At 43.2% G+C, this 22,041-nt stretch overlaps 1 protein-coding gene across 1 annotated transcript in view; it reads right to left on the bottom strand.

Annotated features, from left to right (window-relative positions):
- Positions 1 to 22,041, bottom strand: part of LOC124788796 (BAI1-associated protein 3) — a gene marked incomplete at its 5' end in the record, with an annotated part of 518,896 nt that overhangs the window by 336,922 nt on the left and 159,933 nt on the right. Inside the window, one exon of the mRNA XM_047256078.1 lies at positions 9,662 to 9,865. Within this exon, the coding sequence (XP_047112034.1) occupies positions 9,662 to 9,865 (204 nt within the window). The remainder of the gene's footprint in view (positions 1 to 9,661; positions 9,866 to 22,041) is intronic.

Here is a 22,041-nt window from a genome sequence, read left to right as displayed (position 1 = left end):
TCAGTTTCAATCTGCAGTTCATAACCAATAGATTGTGGTCAGAATCCACATCTGCCCCTGGAAATGTCTTACAATTTAAAACCTGGTTCCTAAATCTCTGTCTTACCATTATGTAATCTATCTGATACCTTTTAGTATCTCCAGGATTCTTCCAGGTATACAACCTTCTTTCATGATTCTTGAACCAAGTGTTAGCTATGATTAAGTTATGCTCTGTGGAAAATTCTACAAGGCGGCTTCTTCTTTCATTTCTTCCCCCCCAGTCCATATTCACCTACTATGTTTCCTTCTCTCCCTTTTCCTACTGACGAATTCCAGACCCATGACTATTAAATTTTCGTCTCCCTTCACTACCTGAATAATTTCTTTTATCTCGTCCTACATTTCATCAATTTCTTCATCATCTGCAGAGCTAGTTGGCACATAAACTAGTACTACTGTAGTACGTATGGGCTTTGTGTCTATCTTGGCCACAATAATGCGTTCACTACGCTGTTTTAGTAGCTAACCCGCACTCCTATTTTTTTTATTCATTATTAAACCTACTCCTACATTACCCCTATTTGATTTTGTATTTATAACCCTGTAATCACCTGACCAAAAGTCTTGTTCCTCCTGCCACCGAACTTCACTAATTCCCACTATATCTAACTTTAACCTATCCATTTCCCTTTTTAAATTTTCTAACCTACCTGCCCGATTAAGGGATCTGACATTCCACGCTCTGATCCGTAGAATGCCAGTTTTCTTTCTCCTGATAACGACGTCCTCTTGAGTAGTCCCCGCCCGGAGATCCGAATGGGGGACTATTTTACCTCCGGAATATTTTACCCAAGAGGACGCCATCATCATTTAATCATACAGTAAAGCTGCATGTCCTCGGGAGAAATTACGGCTGCAGTTTCCCCTTGCTTTCAGCGGTTCGCAGTACCAGCACAGCAAGGCCGTTTTGGTTAATGTTACAAGGCCAGATCAGTCAATCATCCAGACTGTTGTCCCTGCAACTACTGAAAAGGCTGCTGCCCCTCTTCAGGAACCACATGTTTGTCTGGCCTCTCAACAGATACCCCTCCGTTGTGGTTGCACCTACGGTACGGCCATCTGTATCGCTGAGGCACGCAAGCCTCTCCACCAACGGCAAGGTCCATGGTTCATGGGGGGTCCTTATGTTGTAAGTGTGTTTTATTTAAAAATAATTCAGCGTTATGCTATCCGTGGTAAGAATATGATTTACATAGTGTGATGTCTAGTTTTCTGTGAGAGGTCGTGGATCAGAGCGTCTTAATGCCAGTTTAGAATGTGACATAGCAGTCGAAGTCGTGTCAGAAAAAAATAAATGTTTGCCATTGTACAAAGCGCGTTAGAAAACAGTGTTTCGAACAAGTAAACAGGGCCACAGTGGGCATTTCTTGCGATTTACAGTATAGTACGTGGGATACGATCATTCTCCTAGAGTAGAGGTGATGAATCTTTAAAATACTCTCAGTAGTGTATCAGTAAGTGTGTATTTAATAGGTTTGGTCGACCCAGGGAGGAGGGCAGCAGCAGTTTGAGGGGAAAATTCAGTGAGGGGCGAAGTATGCCGTTAGGGCTGCACGCTGCGCTATTCTGTGAAGCATTGCGAAATCTCTCTCTCTCTCTCTCTCTATCTCCATCTCTCCGTCTCTCTCTCTCTCCGCGCTTGACCCCCAACGCAGCTTTGCATCAACGCGTGAGTAATGGCGTCTATGGGAGTTCTATATCGAATGAAGTTATTTGAGCTTCTATAGCTGTTAATTTTTGTCTGCGCGGGGGGGGGGGGGGGGGGGGGGAGAGTAGAGAATAACGAAGACAGGATGTTGGGCTGTAGATTTGAATGGATGTGGGTCTTTAGTACTTGTATGTAGTTTGGGGACACACCACAATGCGCACATTTCCACCGAATGGTCAAAACAGGGTCCTGTCGCAGTAACTCAGTTCGCTCTATTTCTAGACGGCCACAGAAGGTGGTGGATGTGGCTTTGTCCGACTTCTGCTCAGTCCAGACTTAAAATGGTATGATTACATGTGCAAAGCTGTATAAATGTGAGCGGTTGCAAGATGTGAAGGGACTGACTAAGACCATGTAGGATTTTTACTGACGCAGATAGGTTCGAGAAATGTGACTCGTTTCGAGATATGATTCAATTGTGGCTGTGAGCCTTCTCAATGAGTCATCGCCTTTAACTCAGTGGATATATAACGGAACATCTGACATGATATCGAGACAGAATACGTTACACATACTGGATAAATACCTAGCGGCGTGAGGGAGTTGCAAATGCCGGTCACATGCTGCGTTCCTTAGCCGAATGACTATCAAAATTCATCGGGCGGGTGTGTGATATGTCTGCATTTGAGGATCAGGTTTATGAAGCATATCCGTTTGTGTAAAGGAACTATCTATATGCTGTTGTAGGGGGTGTGTGGATTTGACATGGGGTACTGTGATAGCGAAGGGAAGAGTATGTCTAGTGCTAAGGAGGGTACAGGTATTTCCAGAGCCGCAGCGTTCAACAGAGTGTGTTTCCAATACTTCCCTCATTGCCTAATACCGTTGAGTTGAGACCTAGATCGTAAGATTTAATTGTAAGTATGATGATAGAAGAAATATGTGAGGCGGTTTCTAGAATGTGTTCTTGTATGCAAAGTCTGTGGTGGTGTTGATTCCGTTCCCACGTTAATGGTAGTGGTCTTCCGAATGCAGAGGCCTGTTGGGGTGTAGGGATGTGTGATAGTTAACTTTACCATGTTGTAGACGACCGAATAGCGAACTAAGTTTGTCCTGGGCTGCTTTCGTGATCAAGTGTAACTTTGAGAAGATGGCGCATTTACGGTGGACCGTTATTTCTTCCCATGTAAATTGTCCGGTCGACTGCTTTTGCACATTTGATGACTTTATTTAGTTGAGGGAATATGGATTGTGCTGTGTTGGACACACGTTTGCCTGTGCTCTAGACGTGGGAACGACCATAGTTAGTTTGTAGAGAATATTGATCATCCCGGATCTGTTAGATGACCGATCCGGCATTCGAGAGTGCGAATATCAGTTTACTCTACTTGTTTCTAGTTAGTCAATGGTTTAAAGCACGCTGCACATCGCTAAAGTTTGGTGTTTGTGGAGAAATAATTTACAGTTTATATGTTATGCATTATGCCGCGTTAGTGATCGAGAGGCTAGTGCGGTGTTCTTGATATCGAGAAGTACAGAGAAAATTGACGGTACTCGGTGATATATTCCCTGGTTGGGGATCGGTTTGACGGTCCAATATTCTTGCGAGTATCGTTTGTATTTGATGACCTGTACACAACTTTGCGATGTTTAGTTGTCTGTGAAAAATGGTGATCAGTGTAAAATAGTTTATTACGAATGAGTGTAGCGTCTGTACAAAGAAAGAACAGGTTGGCGGTGTATAGACTGAGTTGAGGGAACTGTCTGTCCAGTTTAGCAATCTTTGCAAAATAACGAGAGAGAGCCCCAGAAAGAAAAGGTGAATGGTGCTTCGATAGCGACGGCGTTAGTAATTAGACTGGTAAATGCAATAAGAGCTAATGAGAATGCTCGATTGATTGTGATGTGATATAGGAGCGGTGAGAACATTTTCGTATGTTGCGAGCAAGAAGGCTATCACGTTATGTCCGGGAGGAAGACTGGATTAGGCGATATTTTGGTAAACAGGTTCTGTTCGGGTGAGAATTTCCGTGCATACAAGCTGAGGCATGAAGAAAGCGGGCGTTAACTCTTTCTGGGACACTGTACAATTCCCGAGAGGTCGACTTGGCTCTTATCTTTTTACAAAGAGATGTGACTAAGAATAAGGTTGGGAAGGTTGTTAGATGAGTTTGTAATTATGCGCGTGCACTTGGCGGTGTTGCGTCGGTCAGGCTTGGGGGAGGGGGGGGGGGGCACGTGTGGCTGAGCGCGTGTGTCAACACGCCTTGCATTCAACAGCAGAGACAAGCGGCACCTGGAGATGCCTCGAATATGAGACTAGCGTGAACGCGCTTTGATGTGCTATGACAGTATAACGGTGACTGTATAGAGGGATGCAACTTCCTCCGGTATTCGGTGGCGGCGGCTGGCGGGTGCGGTGGAACGCGCGTCCCTGGCCGGTCGCGCCAGGAGCTGTGTCTAGGTGAACACGTATTTGGATAGGGATTTCACGGGCCTGGAGTATGATCGCGGCTGTCGTCACCTCATGTTTGCGGAAGCTGAGCAGGGACCCGTGCGCGGTTTGAGGGCTGTCAGGCGTGTGACTTCCCGGGGGAGAGGGTGTGGTGGTGGGTGCTTGTGCGCGTCTGTTGCGTTATTTTGCGAGCGGCCCTGTAGACTGTGCCATGCGTTATTTGGACAGTTTACGAGTACTGAGCGTGTTTGCAGATATGTGTACTGCATTATTTAGGAGCTGTTTGCTATTGTTTACTGAAATTAGGAGTTGTTTGCGTGTCTGCAGACTGCGTATTGTGACGTCAAACACATTAGGCTGGACGTTTTGTAACAGTGTGATGGATATATTCGATCGCTAAAGAAAATGTTTGAAACTAAATAGAGTGAACACGTGCTTTACACCCACCAGCAGCCCAGAGCAGGCTGAGTCGTCTTTCCTCACGATCTTGATTTACGTCACGAAGCGGACGACAGCGTCGTAGATCTCGTGGATATCACACTGTTTACCGCCATCATGGATAACTGTACTTCCGTCATCAGCTGGTGTCACTGTGGCGTCCTCTGACGGTGAGGAAATGTACTAAGACAGTTGGGGTCTGGAGCTCGTGGTGAACACACTAGGGGGCGCCATCTTAGATTACGGTACTTGCGTCACTACAGCGTCCTCCAGTGGCATCGATATGAACGAAGTCAGTTGGGCTATGGAGTGAGTGTCGAAAACACTTGGCGGTGGTGTTGCCTCTAATTGTTTAAATAAAAGCTGGTGTATGATTTCGACAGTTGACGATTAGCAAGCAGAGTCTTTTACATGGACTCTTATTTTGACAATTTGGCTATATGGACGCAAATGCTGTGCATTGTTTATGAGTGGTTCGCCTGCCTGTAGGCAGTGCAATGTGTTATTTTTGACAATTTGCAATTAAGAAGAGTGTGTATAGAGCTTTATACGTGAGTTATGTAGGAGTGGTTTGCAGGTCTGTATGCTGTGGGGCATGTCAGAACGTGTGTTCTCTGATACATATACTCCATCCCTAAATAAATTGCTCCCAAATAAGTAAAGCACACTCCTTCTTCCCTCCATCAGTCTAGTGTGGCTAGTGTGGGCTGAGTCGTTGTACCACCCGCCCCCTAGAAAGTGGTGGTAGTGGTACGCTTCGTTTGCAGCATTTTTCTTACGTTGGTAGCGAAAACGCAAGTGAGCTTTGTTTACTGGCAGATTTCACACTTGACACCTGATCCTAGGAGGAAGTGGCGGTCAGGTGGATGAGCTTAGTACAAGTGTCCTTTCTTTACGCCCAATTTATTTAGGTTGGTAGCGAAAGCGCAAGTGACCTTTCTTTACTGACAGAATTCAAAATGGCTCTGAGCACTATGGGGCTCAACTGCTGAGGTCATTAGTCCCCTAGAACTTAGAACTAGTTAAACCTAACTAACCTAAGGACATCACAAACACCCATGCCCGAAGCAGGGTTCGAACCTGCGACCGTAGCGGTCTTACGGTTCCAGACTGCAGCGCCTTTAACCGCACGGCCACTTCGGCCAGCTACTGACATAATTCAAATTCGGCAAGGGTTCCTAGGATGAGGTGGTGGTGTGGTTCTTGAAAAGTAGTTGAAAGCAGGTAGTTGAACACCTTTGCATACATGTATGAAATTGTAAACTGAATTATTTAATATGAATAAAATAGAAATGGAATTAAGTACTTAGGTAATTGATAGGTTAGATGTGCGATGTGGGTGTTAGCAAGGCGGTCGAGGTTGTGTGACTTAAGCGGTCCGACGTCCGTGGGGCAGCGGCGTGGTGCTTGTCCGGTTATAATGCGCAGGCGCGCGCGAGAGAGAGAGAGAGAGAGAGAGAGAGAGAGAGAGAGAGCAGACCGTCTTGAGTCAATTAACTTAGCGAGGGGTCTCGTGGCGACCAAACGTGTTGTTGTACAGTCATGGCGTATTCCACTCTCGAGCAAACTTTGGCACTGAAAGTGTAGCACGGCGTTCTCGGTCACACAAAGACACGTGGTGGATGGCGAACGGTCGTCATCGACAGGTTTGAACATGTCCAGGAAAACAACTTTCGCGCCAAAAGTGTGGCAGGGCGTTCTTTGCCCACCGCGTGCTGGACCAAACGGCCAAATGTTGTATGATGTGGGGAAGATTCTGCTCCCAGGCAAACAATTTTGGGGCGAAACGTGTGGAGGCGACGAATACACGTGGTGAATGGGCAACGGACCATTGTGACGTCAACATCGGCAAGTTCCAGCGTGTCCAGCGAAAACATGTTTACAATGTGGGAGTGATGGCTGGTCCAGTGGCTAGCACGGACCAGCTCCAGCAGGCGAGCAGCCTCCTCATGTGACAGCAGTCTGCGCGCTGGCTGGCGGGGCCAGGGGGTGATGACGATCTGAATTAATTCAGTTGGAGCGCGGACGTCGTGGCGACTGCACTGCGATCTCGAAGATGTGTACTGATTGTGTTGGAGAACAATTGATGACCGTACTGCTTGAAATAAAGACTTCAGTCCCTTTCCCCCCGCAAAATCAAAGGATGTGACTTAGGTTACTATAAGTGCAATTTATTATTTGATGCGAGTTTGATAGGTTAGCAGTGAAAAAAGGTAAGTGACCGCGAAAGTTCGTAGGATGTGGACTATTTCGTACATGTGATCGATTATGGTGTTGGGATTTGAACTTGTGATAGTTGTAACGGAAATGACTTTCTCGCCGCGAAAATCGGACATCTTGAATAAATAATAATAAATGATGATAAATAATAAAATATAGAAGTACAGTTTTCGAGAAATTATCGTGTTGGAATTTGAACTTGGCGCAATTTTCTAGTGGATATTAATAATAAATAATAATTACAATAAATGATGAATGATAATGAATAATAATAGAGACAAGTACGGTTTTGCAGCCATTATCGTGTTGGAATTTGAATTTGGTGCGAATTTTTTAGGGGAGGTAGGCCACTAATAATAAATAATAATGATAATAAATGATAATAAATGATAATGAATGATAATAAATGATAATGAATAATAATAAATAATAATAAAGACAAGTACAGTTTTGCAGGCATTATCGTGTTGGAATTTGACGTTGGCGCCAATTTTTTCTGGAGGGTTAGGTTAGTGGACGTAGCCCAGTTGGCTTTTTCCCGCCAAAATTCAAATTTCCCACCATTTTTCTGGAATGTTAGGTTAGTGGACATAGCCCAATTGGTCTATTTTCCCGCCAAAATCCGCCATCTTCATCATGTGCTGCTGCCAAGTCTACATGCCGTCATCTTGGATGACGTCATTGCAGCCATACTGAATAAATTTGGCAAAAATGCAGAGTGTGCTTACACACAGGTTGCCCCACTACTATTGTCTCATAAACCATTTCTAAAAAAGTGGAATTTGCAAACATGTGTACATATTATAAATTGAACCCCCCCGCCGCTTTTTCCTGTGTATGGTCAGGTTAGTCTCAAGAAGTAGTGCAGGGACCCTGATACGGTTTTCGTTAACCGGGGGACAGATTCACGAGAATGGTTTCTGTGTGATTCGTAGTTGTAGTAATGATGGATATGTGGCATGAGTATTGTTTATCTCTTGCATCTTCAATTCGAGTTTTTAGTCACATCTGGTGACGATGATGGAAGTAACGGCTGGTCATCTGGTGGGAAAAGTGGTAAAGTAAACAGTCTTCGTAACTCCAGAGTGCAGAAACGCTAGACCAGAGTTGACGCACCTGTACATGGATAGGGTACGCAACAATCAGCAACGACGCTGTGGCGTACGAGATGGTGTCGAAGTTGAATCGCCGTAGGAATATACAAGACAGAAAAAATTTCTAGTCGGTTTGATGATTGGGATCTAGCTCTAAATGAGAGAAATGTAAGTTAATCCAGATGAATAGGAAAAACAATTCCATATTTTTCGAATATAGCATTAATAGCCTGCTAGTTGACACAGTCAGGTCAATTAAATCTAAGCATAACGTTACAAAGAGATATGCAACGAAAAGAGCATATGAAGATTGTAGTGGGGAAGGCGAATGGTCGATTTCAGTGTATTGGGAGAGTTTTAGGAAGGTGTTGTTCTTCTGTAAAGTAGTCTGCTTGCAGAACAGTAGTGCGACCTATTCTAGAGTACTGGTATAGCTTTTGGGATTCCCATCAGGTCAAATTAAAGGAAGACATCAGCACTACAGAGGTGGACTACTAGATTTGTTACCAGTAGGTTCGAACAACACACAAGTATTTCGGAGATGGTTCGGGAACTCAAACGGGGAATCGCTAGAGCGAAAGCGACGTTCTTTTCGAGAGACACTATTGAGAAAATTTAAAGGTCCGGCATTTGAAGTTGGCTGCAGAACGATTCTACTGCCGACAACGTAAATTTGGGGTGAGGACCGCGAAGACAAGGTCTAGTGGCACAACGCACTCTCTGCAATGTACAGTGCAGTGGCTTGAGAAGTGTGTCTGTCGAGGTACATGTAGATGTTATAAATGAAATTCGTCCGCCATGTCTTTCTTTCTGTTTTGAAAGCTAATCTGAGGAACTATTGCAGCGATTTTGATGTGCTTTTGGTTTATAGACTGATTCACAAGGAAGGTTTATGTATATAATTTATTACAGCTATGCGAGACAAGTCGTTCAGCTGTAGAAACTTAGTTCTACTCGTGCGAAGACGGAACATGTCGTTAGTCGAATTTAATTTAACTGTTACGAAGTCTTTTTCTAGAGTAATTTGTCTGGATGTTAGCCTTGTACGGAAATGAAAAGTGAATGATGGACAGTTCAGACTATAGAAGAATAGAAGCATTTGAAATGTGGTGTTACAGAAGAATGCCGAAGATTAGATGGACTGACTGGATAACTGATGAATAATTCGGGAGATAAAAAGTTATGGTACAAATAGCCTAAAAGAAAGGGACGGTTGATATGAAAGGTGCTAAGGCATCATGGATTCGTCAACACGGAAATGAAGGTACGTGGTAAACATTAGAGAGGGAGATCGTGGGTCGTCTATAGTTAGCAGGCTCAAACGGTTCAAAATGGTTCAAATGGCTCTGAGCACTATGGGACTTAACTTCTGAGGTCATCAGTCCCCTGGAACTTAGAACTACTTAAACCTAACCAACCTAAGGACATCACGCACATCCATGCCCGAGGTAGGGTTCGAACCTGAGACCGTAGCGGTCGCGTGGTTCCAGACTGTAGCGCCTAGAAAGGCTCGGTCACCCCGGCCGGCTAGGCTCAAACGAATGTTGTTTCCAGTAGATGTGCAGAAATAAAGAGGCTTGGCCATGACTGATTAGCATGCAGTCGGCACAGACCAGTTTTATAGGTGAAGACTACAATAGTAACTTGTCTTACAGTGAAACTGAAGAGCGACTTGTGGGGTGCAGTTGGACGAGGATCGTAGGCTATGCTGTTTTGTCTTCGCAAATTAGAGAGAGACTCGCGTGGCGGAGTCTGGTGTCTTACCGAGAAGCGGTCGAGCTCGTGGCCAATGAAGACGGCGTAGAGGCGCTGCTGCTGGCGGATCTCGGAGCCGTTGTCCTCCTCAGAGTTGCCGCGGTCCTCGCGCGTCGACAGCCACAGCTTGAGCCGGATGCGGCCCTGGATGTTGGAGCGCTGCGTGCGCGCCTCCAGCTGATACCAGCGGTCCAGCCCCGTAGACGGTATGTCCTGCGGGCGCACCAAGCAGCGCTATCGGCATAGCCACATTTCTTTTCCTAGTTAGGTTGCGATAATGACAACTGCACATTGAAGATTATCAACAGTAATACTGAAGCAGTTCTTGCTGACTAAATTCAAGAATTAAAAAAAAAAAAACTGAATTGTGAACGAATCTTCAGGGCGCATACCGGATGATTATAATTGAAGTACTCACAGAGGCCCAGTTGTTGTTGTTGTTGTGGTCTTCAGTCCTGAGGCTGGTTTGATGCAGCTCTCCATGCTACTCTATCCTGTGCAAGCTTCTTCATCTCCCAGTACCTACTGCAACCTACATCCTTCTGAATCTGCTTAGTGTATTCATCTCTTGGTCTCCCCCTACGATTTTTACCCTCCACGCTGCCCTCCAATACTAAATTGGTGATCCCTTGATGCCTCAGAACATGTCCTACCAACCGATCCCTTCTTCTGGTCAAGTTGTGCCACAAACTTCTCTTCTCCCCAATCCTATTCAATACTTCCTCATTAGTTATGTGATCTACCCATCTAATCTTCAGCATTCTTCTGCAGCACCACATTTCGAAAGCTTCTATTCTCTTCTTGTCCAAACTATTTATCGTCCATGTTTCACTTCCATACATGGCTACACTCCATACGAATACTTTCAGAAATGACTTCCTGACACTTAAATCAATACTGGATGTTAACAAATTTCTCTTCTTCAGAAACGCTTTCCTTACCATTGCCAGCCTACATTTTATATCCTCTCTACTTCGACCATCATCAGTTATTTTGCTCCCCAAATAGCAAAACTCCTTTACTACTTTAAGTGCCTCATTTCCTAATCTAATTCCCTCAGCATCACCCGACTTAATTAGACTACATTCCATTATCCTTGTTTTGCTTTTGTTGATGTTCATCTTATATCCTCCTTTCAAGACACTGTCCATTCCATTCAACTGCTCTTCCAAGTCCTTTGCTGTCTCTGACAGAATTACAATGTCTTCGGCGAACCTCAAAGTTTTTATTTCTTCTCCATGAATTTTAATACCTACTCCGAATTTTTCTTTTGTTTCCTTTACTGCTTGCTCAATATACAGATTGAACAACATCGGGGACAGGCTACAACCCTGTCTTACTCCCTTCCCAACCACGGCTTCCCTTTCATGTCCCTCGACTCTTATAACTGCCATCTGGTTTCTGTACAAATTGTAAATAGCCTTTCGCTCCCTGTATTTTACCCCTGCCACCTTTAGAATTTGAAAGAGAGTATTCCAGTCAACATTGTCAAAAGCTTTCTCTAAGTCTACAAATGCTAGAAACGTAGGTTTGCCTTTCCTTAATCTTTCTTCTAAGATAAGTCGTAAGGTCAGTATTGCCTCACGTGTTCCAGTGTTTCTACGGAATCCAAACTGATCTTCCCCGAGGTTGGCTTCTACTAGTTTTTCCATTCGTCTGTAAAGAATTCGCGTTAGTATTTTGCAGCTGTGACTTATTAAGCTGATAGTTCGGTAATTTTCACATCTGTCAACACCTGCTTTCTTTGGGATTGGAATTATTATATTCTTCTTGAAGTCTGAGGGTATTTCGCCTGTTTCATACATCTTGCTCACCAGATGGTAGAGTTTTGTCAGGACTGGCTCTCCCACGGCCGTCAGTAGTTCCAATGGAATATTGTCTACTCCGGGGGCCTTGTTTCGACTCAGGTCTTTCAGTGCTCTGTCAAACTCTTCACGCAGTATCGTATCTCCCATTTCATCTTCATCTACATCCTCTTCCATTTCCATAATATTGTCCTCAAGTACATCGCCCTTGTATAGACCCTCTATATACTCCTTCCACCTTTCTGCTTTCCCTTCTTTGCTTAGAGCTGGGTTTCCATCTGAGCTCTTGATATTCATACCAGTGGTTCTCTTATCTCCAAAGGTCTCTTTAATTTTCCTGTAGGCGGTATCTATTTACCCCTAGTGAGATAGGCCTCTACATCCTTACATTTGTCCTCTAGCCATCCCTGCTTAGCCATTTTGCACTTCCTATCGATCTCATTTTTGAGACGTTTGTATTCCTTTTTGCCTGTTTCACTTACTGCATTTTTTATTTTCTCCTTTCATCAATTAAATTCAATATTTCTTCTGTTACCCAAGGATTTCTACTAGCCCTCGTCTTTTTACCTACTTGATCCTCTGCTGCCTTCACTACTTCATCCCTCAAAGCTACCCATTCTTCTTCTACTGTATTTATTTCCCCCATTCCTGTCAATTGCTCCCTTATGCTCTCCCTGAATCTCTGTACAACCTCTGGTTCTTTTAGTTTATCCAGGTCCCATCTCCTTAAATTCCCACCTTTTTGCAGTTTCTTCAGTTTTAATCTACAGGTCATAACCAATAGATTGTGGTCAGAGTCCACATCTGCCCCTGGAAATGTCTTACAATTTAAAACCTGGTTCCTAAATCTCTCTCTTACCATTATATAATCTATCTGATACCTTTTAGTATCTCCAGGGTTCTTCCATGTATACAACCTTCTTTCATGATTCTTAAACCAAGTGTTAGTTGTGCTCTGTGCAAAATTCTACCAGGCGGCTTCCTCTTTCATTTCTGTCCCCCAATCCATATTCACCTACTATGTTTCCTTCTCTCCCTTTTCCTACACTCGAATTCCAGTCACCCATGACTATTAAATTTTCGTCTCCCTTCACAATCTGAATAATTTCTTTTATTTCATCATACATTTCTTCAATTTCTTCGTCATCTGCAGAGCTAGTTGGCATATAAACTTGTACTACTGTAGTAGGTGTGGGCTTCGTATCTATCTTGGCCACAATAATGCGTTCACTATGCTGTTCGTAGTAGCTTACCCGCATTCCTATTTTCCTATTCATTATTAAACCTACTCCTGCATTACCCCTATTTGATTTTGTGTTTATAACCCTGTAGTCACCTGACCAGAAGTCTTGTTCCTCCTGCCACCGAACTTCACTAATTCCCACTATATCTAACTTCAACCTATCCATTTCCCTTTTTAAATTTTCTAACCTACCTGCCCGATTAAGGGATCTGACATTCCACGCTCCGATCCGTAGAACGCCAGTTTTCTTTCTCCTGATAACGACATCCTCCTGAGTAGTCCCCGCCCGGAGATCCGAATGGGGGACTATTTTACCTCCGGAATATTTTACTCAAGAGGACGCCATCATCATGTAATCATACAGTAAAGCTGCATGCTCTCGGGAAAAATTACGGCTGTAGTTTCCCCTTGCTTTCAGCCGTTCGCAGTACCAGCACAGCAAGGCCGTTTTGGTTATTGTTACAAGGCCAGATCAGTCAATCATCCAGACTGTGGCCCTTGCAACTACTGAAAAGGCTGCTGTCCCTCTTCAGGAACCACACGTTTGTCTGGCCTCTCAACAGATACCCCTCCGTTGTGGTTGCACCTACGGTACGGCTATCTGTATCGCTGAGGCACGCAAGCCTCCCCACCAACGGCAAGGTCCATGGTTCATGGGGGGGAGAGGCCCAGTATGGGCTGTAATTACAGTATGGCACCGAAACCTGGTAGATACTCTGATGTACACTACTGGCCATTAAAATTGCTACACCACGAAGATGACGTGCTACAGACGCGAAATTTAACCGACAGGAAGAAGATGCTGTGATATGCAAATGATTAGCTTTTCAGAGCATTCACACAAGGTTGGCGCCAGTGGCGATACCTACAACGTGCTGACATGAGGAAAGTTTCCAACCGATTTCTCACATACAAACAACAGTTGACCGGCGTTGCCTGGTGAAACGTTGTTGTGACGCCTCGTGTAAGGAGGAGAAGTGAGTACCATCACGTTTCCGACTTCGATAAAGGTCGGATTGTAGCCTATCGCGATTGCGGTTTATCGTATCGCGACATTTCTGCTCGCGTTGGTCGAGATCCAATGATTGTTAGCAGAACATGGAATCGGTGGGTTCAGGAGGGTAATACAGAACGCCGTGCTGGATCCCAACGGCCTCGTATCACTAGCAGTCGAGATGACAGGCATCTTATGCGCATGGCTGTAACGGATCGTGCAGCCAAGTCTCGATCCCTGAGTCAACAGATGGGGACGTTTGCAAGACAACAACCATCTGCACGAACAGTTCGACGACGTTTGCAGCAGCATGGACTATTAGCTCGGAGACCATGGCTGCGGTTACCCCTGACGCTGTCACAGACAGAAGCGCCTGCATGGGGTAGTCACCGACAAACCTGGATGCACGAATGGCAAAACGTCTATTTTTCGGACGAATCCAGGTTCTGTTTACAGCATCATGATGGTCGCATCCGTGTTTGGTGACATCACGGTGAACGCACATTGGAAGCGTGTATTCGTCATCGCCATACTGGCGTATCACCCGGCGTGATGGTATGGGATGCCATTGGTTACACGTCTCGGTGACCTCTTGTTCGCATTGACGCCACTTTGAACAGTGGACATTACATTTCAGATGTGTTAGGATCCGTGGCTCTACCCTTTATTCGACCCCTGCGAAACCGTATATTTCAGCAGGATAATGCACGACCGCATATTGCAGGTCCTGTACGGGCCTTTCTAGATACAGAAAATGTTCGACTGGCCAGCACATTCTGCAGATCTTGCACCAATTGAAAACGTCTGGTCAATGGTGGCCGAGCAACTGGCTCGTCACAATACGCCAGTCACTACTCTTGATGAACTGTGGTATCGTGTCGAAGCTGCATGGGCAGCTGTACCTGTACACGCCATCGAAGCTCTGTTTGACTCAATGCCCAGGCGTATCAGGGCCGTTATTACGGCCAGAGGTGGTTGTTCTGGGTACTGATTTCTCAGGATCTATGCACCCAAATTGCGTGAAAATGTAATCACATGTCAGTTGTAGTACAATATGTCTGTCCAATGAATACCCGTTTATCATCTGCATTTCTTCTTTTTGTAACAATTTTAATGGGCAGTAGTGTATTAATGTAGAACTGATTTACACAGCTGATTTAGCCACCACGTGCAAATCTGGCGCTGTGAATGCAAAAAAGACGTCTAGAAATGGCTGCATGTGTAATGTATTACTAATGGGACGTGGGAAGAAAATGGCAAACATGTGACAAACGCTTAATGTTGATTTTATCGTTAACCAGCACTTGAACACTTTGCTCAACATGAACACCAGAGACGTCAACGAGATGCTGTAGCGCGCCAGATTTAAACTGGCGGCCAAAAGTAGAACTGATGTTTTTCAACCGTAAATAGGTTCCGCATTAACGCATTAGCATATCTACCAAGTTTCGCTGTCATACGATAATTACAGCCCACAGTGAACGTCAATGAGTAGCAGCACTTTAATGATAACCACCCGGTAGTGTGTAACTTTGTGGAGATATTGATGATATAACGGGTATTAAACGATAAAACTTTTATCCCATTTGAAATAATTGTCCATCATAAGCATAATTACAGATGTAACTGTTACGGGCGTAAATACACTCTTGTATTCGTTATGGCGTGAAAGGTAACGGCCACAGAGTGTCAACTTGAGCAACAGCGTACTGTGCCTTAAGGGTATGCTGTGTCTTTTCATGTAAATCGCTGTCTGAAGGCTGATGTGAGGGCAAACATCTTTCCGTCCTATGAGGATATCGATAAGTCTTAGGCACGTTGTAGAAGGACTTACCCTGAATACTTAGCTAGCGGCTTTAGGTGCAACGGCCTCTTGTTTCCGAGAAAATTAATGTTGAAGTTTTATGTGTGCCTCCTATACCTGTAACTTCAGTAGTGTTCCGGCCAAGTGAGCGTAGTGCACTGACTGAAGTTCACGGTCACATGCTGGCGGTATGGTTTAAAATCCCGTCCATGTACTTACTCTTTCTTCAGTTTCATTGTGCAGAATGTCATTAAATAGTAATATAATGAAAAATGAAAAAATAAAATTTTCGCCATTGTAAGTTCATCAATAAATCAAACATTACCCCCAAGTTTCTTCGAGTGAGCATTTCATTTGTTACAGAATAGTTTTACTTGCTATCGCTTGTATCGCTGTGCTAGTACACAATTCCGGATGGTTTCCGTTGTAGAAGCAACAAAGCGCAAAAACGTATAGCACCAAATACTTTAAATGAAAGCTACTGCCTTGCAGGCATACGGATTTTTCAGGAGCGATACTGGAAAATACAGTTCGTTTAAATTCACAAAGATTATTCTTTCTTTGATCAAGTTCGATGCGAACCACAAATACTTAATCAATGCTGTGAAACCACATAGACTAAATTCTTACACAATTAAAAAAAAAGTTAGGGAATCTTCCATAGAAACGATTCCACTATTAGTCTTTAGCAAGTCGGGAGCATTCCGAACTTTTTTCATGAAAATTTTCACCTGTTTGCAAAGATAAACGTCAAAGGATTGGCAAAGTGGTGTACATTTGGCTGGGATGATTTTTGCAGTGCAGGTGCCTGATCAGTCTGCCCCCCCCACAAATCAATAGTGTAAAGTAACTTTTCTTGTTCCACTTACGCAAGAACAAGAGATTTTAGAAACTCTTCGTACAGCACGTTAGAGAACTTTCCTGATTTCTTGCACGTCGCAATTACATTTTTTAAGTGAGTCATCTCGAAGTCCAGTTTGCGAACAATCCGGCTGAATTTCCCGTATACACATGCATGCATGCATGCATACACACGCAAATGTAATGGAATATCTTTTCTGACGCAGTTGTTGTATACTGTCTTGTGAATGAACGACTAATCTTGTTGAAATCGGTTTTCGCTCCTTGATCCGCAAGGGATCTACTGTGTATCGATTGGCACTGGCGACCGGTTTGATCCGTGTTAAGTACATAACAGAGGTCAAAACGTAAAATCAGTACTTTCGTCTGTATCTGGAATCCTTCTGTGGCTGATAATACTTCGTCCATCTTTGCGAACTCGTTGGAGCTGTCCAAATATTTGGAATTTTAACTACAAACCACAAACGGAATACACATTTGAATGAATGATTCAGTAACGAAATTATTACGGGGTAAATGACAATATTTGAATAATTTTATATGACATACTATGTAATGATAGTCTACACGATTAAATTAGAAAGGAAAGAAAATCGTATGCGTGCAGAATTTGAACCCGCACAGTCAACGTCGTGGGCCTGAACCGTAGGCCCTGCGTACACTCCCTCGGTCGGAAGATGCTTGACATTTGCGGATATAGGAGGTGCGCATAACACTTCAAAATCGATTTTCTCGGAAACTAGGGGCCATTGATTGAAAAGAAAAGCCGCTAGTCATGTGGTCAGGATGGGACCCTGTACAACGTACCTAAGAGTTATCACAAACTGTGGAACTGATCTTCCAAGACTGTCTTTTAAATGTCCAGTATAGCTTTTGGTACACTGTTGTTATGTGTACAAACATTTTCTGATCCTTGGTATCTAGTGTATTTGCACCAACTGACGTAACGCCTAAGTTCTGTAAACCGAGTACTATACTCTGCAGTTAGGAGTATAAGATGCTATAGCCACATAAAAGAAAGGAAATATTGTTGAATGTCATGTGCTATGGAACATACAAGATGAATATTTTATTGATTGAGAATGAGAGGAACCGGAATGGTGAGAGGAAACCGAAGGATTTGGAGAGGCGAACTAGAGAAAGGACGAGTTTCTACAAGAAGAGTAGATGACGACATGTTTAGCGAAGAAAATCTTTTCTATAGTCTGGGAATATTTTACATTGTTGTCAAAATTGTAAACGCTTTTTCTCACAATGCATCTTTCGCCTTGTATGAAACACTTACAAAGTGAACTGTTCGAGATGGTAATCTAAAATTTTCAGCTTTTTACAGCTTTCAGCGTACGCATTATATCACAGCCTTTCAATATGTCAAAGAGTAAAAGATCAACAGAAATATAATTAATGACAAACTTGTTTTAATTTTTGCTGTTATAAACAGGAATGATTGTCAGTGTACTGAATATTAAGTGTCAAGTATTAAAACCATGTTACTAAAAGTGTTTATAGTACATTTGGTGCAAAATAAAATGATTCTTAAATTTAACATCGCAGGCATAGGAGAGTCCGAGCGCTCTTCATCAGACTATGGTCAGTACTGTAATACATTATAAGCGAGCCTTTTACGATATCTGTCATGTCGATGACTCGCACGACACGGACACGGACTGTATAGCTTCGACGAATCATATCCAGAATGCGTTTTGGAGCCTTATAGTGGAAAACATAATAATCTGGGGCGCCAAGAAATCGCCTAAGATCAAGACCGTTACGATTTAGTTACAGTACTCGCAAAAACAAGCACTAACCCAGAAAAGTTCTAGGCGCAGAAGTTAAAGATATATTTCAGTACGCTACTGAAATTATTACTCCGATAAGTCAACTTGCATCGCACAGCACAGTCTGTTACATTTGGCATAATAATCGGTTTACTTACTTTATTCCATCTGTCTAATATTCATTTGGCTGCCCCTTCTACATTTGTACTGTGAAACCCACTTTTCGGTGTGTGGCAGAGAATATTTAGTGTACACAGTTACTTACAATTCCATTTGAGTCGCGAATCATGTGAAGAGCGACCGTTGTTAAGCTTCCGTATCATCTCGAATCTCTTTAATTTTATGTTCATGGTATTTCAGGAAATAAAATACTTGGGACGGGCCAAATACAGCACAGAAAGTACAGGTGCGACGGCATCCAGGGTGGATGGCTTCCCAGTCACCTGTCCACTCAGAGGATGCGACAGCGAATGAATGCTCCATGAACTAAAAATCCCTGATTCTAATTTCCCATGGAAACACTGGACCAACAAGGTTACAAGCAACCATGACTCGTGCGAGGAATAACACAATATCCTAGATGTTAACCATTCCATCCGACAACAGATGGTAAACAAGAACTGTAATTCTGAGGGATCTGCACTAAACTATCACAGAGATATTGAGTTAGTTCCCTGGTAAACTTCCACACAAAACTTCCACATTTCTTGGAACCTTCAACATAAACACACCAATCCAAATAGGAAAACTGGACAACCTAACATTAGTGTTCGATAAACAAAATATGATGACACTTGCTCTGCCGAAAATATGCAAACAGACGTAAGACATGATGGGTTATGGAAACTACAGTATTTTAGAGAGGAAGACAGAAAAATGAATCGCTAGCGGTGCTCCATTTCTAGGCATGGCCTTCGTGGTACACAAGAAGATAATCAATTCAATCAGAGAAGTCACTCCCATAAACAACAGGCTAATAACAATGCGCTTACAGTATGCAAACAAGAAATACACTATGATAACACACACGCCTCCACAGATGGAGATAAGAAAAAAGGCCCCAAACCAACAAATAAATTCTGGCCAACGTTAGAGACTGTGATGGTCAATATCCGCAAAGTCTCATAGAAATTCAACGCACAAATCGGCAGAGAAAAAAAGTCACCAGAGGGCTGTGTAAAAGGTCCCCACGCACAAATGTACAAGCAAAAATGACATGAGATTCACCGAACAACTTGAAGATTATGTCAACATCTCTCATAAAATACCCACGAAAACAGCAAACATGAAAGTTACCTATCAACAAATGGGAGAATTGCAAATAGACCATGTGGCGTTTCCTGCTCAATCCAGAAAGAGATCTGTGACATTAAAGTTCGCAGAGATGCATATGTTGATCCAGACCACTAACTCACATCAGAATAAAATTTACACCCAAGAAAATCCGTCGGGAAGGAAGACATATAAGGTGGTTTGATACGAATAAGATCCTCGAATCCAACGTAAAGCAGGAACGGGAAAGATTACAAGCAACCACACGGGAAGAATTACATAGATAGATTACACAAAAAGCAAAAGCACTGATACCATGAAAAGAAACACTAAATACCCATGGTGAACTCAGAATGTGAAAATACGCTAGCAACACCCAAACAAGCCTTCCAGGAAAACAATAGTAAAAAATTCCCGAAAAGCCTATATCGTTTTATCGAGTCTATGAAGTAGGCTGCAAAACACAGTAGGCAAACCATCAAAGTACACGAAGGAACAACTGGACGCTACAGAGGAAAACTGTCGCAACCACAACACGAGAGAGTTTTATAGGACATTCACAAGGGAGGACCACGGCTACACATCTCAAAACAAGATGGAAAACTCGCTTTAATTAATCAAGAGAATTGTCAGGAGCTGGCACACTATTTCTCTGATCTACTTAATTGCGCTGAACCTAAAACAAGGTTCCCAAGAAGGGACTGCACTTCGATTCGCCCTGAATCATTCCTACCAACATGTGAAAAAGGTCCACATTGTTGTTGTTGTTGTGGTCTTCAGTCCTGAGACTGGTTTGATGCAGCTCTCCATGCTACTCTGTCCTGCGCAAGCTTCTTCATCTCCCAGTACCTACTGCAACCTACATCCTTCTGAATCTGCTAGGTCCACATAAACATACTTAAATTGAAAAACAACAGGACATCTAGTGGAGACGGCTCCATTACAGAACTACTGTCGAGCCGTGGGTCAAAGTCTTTACAGGAACCTACACAAATAACAAGAACCACCTGGAAACACTGGAAATGCTCACTTACCCACCCACTGCACAGGAAAGGAGACAGGACGAATGTGAACAACTACAGAGGAATCTCACTGCTACAAGACACCGACAAAATTTTCTCAGCGTGCTTACTGCAGAGAACACGAGAACACTTAGAATACAAAATTAGTGAATACCAGATAGGCCCCTACCCCGGCCATTCACGCGCAGAACAAATCTTCAATCTGAAAACTGTTCTAATATACAAGGCTAGCAGGAATACTCCAGACATTTGCACGTTCATAGATTTCGAAAAATCATACGGGACTGTCGACGGACAATCTTTCTTCAATATCTTAGAAGAATAGGGACTCGACCCAAAAATACTACGACTAGTCAACCAGACACTGTCCGGCTCAGTACTGAAACTTAAATTCATGGGTGTAATCTCTGATCCCTTCATGATCAAAACTGGAGTACGGCAAGGCGATGAAATATCCCCACTATTATTCACCCTAGACCTGGACAAAGTATTGAGGGAATACGAAAAAGAACAAAATACAAGGACTCTTGAAACAAACGGGACTAGGCTGATACCGGGAGAATGTAGAAGTCTCAGACCTACCTTTTGTAGACGGTTTTGCTATATTCTCTGATAACTAAGAAACAGCAGCTAAACAAAGGAAAATACTAAAAGAATGTGCAGAAAAGGTTTATCTGCAAATCTCTTTCCAGAAGAAGCTGTTAGACCACTATCACAAGATTCAGATGAAGAAATCAGACCTTGAAAGCTGCCGAGCAATTACGGAACATTGTCCACAAAGAAGTGATATTTCTGTGGAAGAGAAACTTTCAATACGAAAGTTGCGTGGGGATACTGACACGGCAGTTCTACGTGGTTATAAAGGTAACGCTACTTTTCTATTGCCTCAGGAAATCTCTAAGGAAAATATACATAGTATACCAAGCTCTGGTGCATACAGGCAGATTAGCAAAGATCCTACCAACAAGGTGACAATTGGAACTGTTGCCTGACTGAACGCTTCTTCGCTCCAAAAGGAGGTTATAAGTTTAAAAGCCCGAGCTGCAGTACCACCGAAGTTTTTGGGGTTGCTAAAATTCACAAGATGGATAAGAATGAGCGCCTAGAGGATTTGCCCATGCGGCCAATAACGAGCACTACTGGTTCAGCAACGTATCTTATTGCCAAATATTTAGCTTCATTATTAAAACCATTGATAGGGAAACAGTAAATTTACGGATTTCATTCAGAGACTTATCAACCTCAGGCTAAATAGTACGGATGTTCTGGTTAGTTTTGACGTGGTGTCATTATATATCAAGGTGCCTTTAAAATAGCTTTTGTACTTACCGGCCAACATTTTGACGAAAATATCACGGCCTAATTTGAGCTTGCACTCCTATCATATTGTTTCAGTTTAATGGTGAATTCTGTGAACAGATTGATGGAGTTGTTACGGGTAGCCCCCTCTCCCCTCTGGTAGCTAATTTATTTATGGAAGACTTTGAGGACAAGGCACTGCACTTGGCAAGTTTTAAATCAACGGTTTTCTGGAGGTACGTGGACGATACAATGTGATATGACCTCATGGGAAGGGTGAGTTGCATCGATTTATTGGGTATCTGATTTCT

Source organism: Schistocerca piceifrons, chromosome 3, assembly GCF_021461385.2.
Source record: "Schistocerca piceifrons isolate TAMUIC-IGC-003096 chromosome 3, iqSchPice1.1, whole genome shotgun sequence".
Lineage (NCBI taxonomy): Eukaryota > Metazoa > Arthropoda > Insecta > Orthoptera > Acrididae > Schistocerca > Schistocerca piceifrons.
The sequence above is the reverse complement of the archived record's forward strand: the minus strand, read 5'-3'. Positions and strand labels throughout refer to the sequence as shown.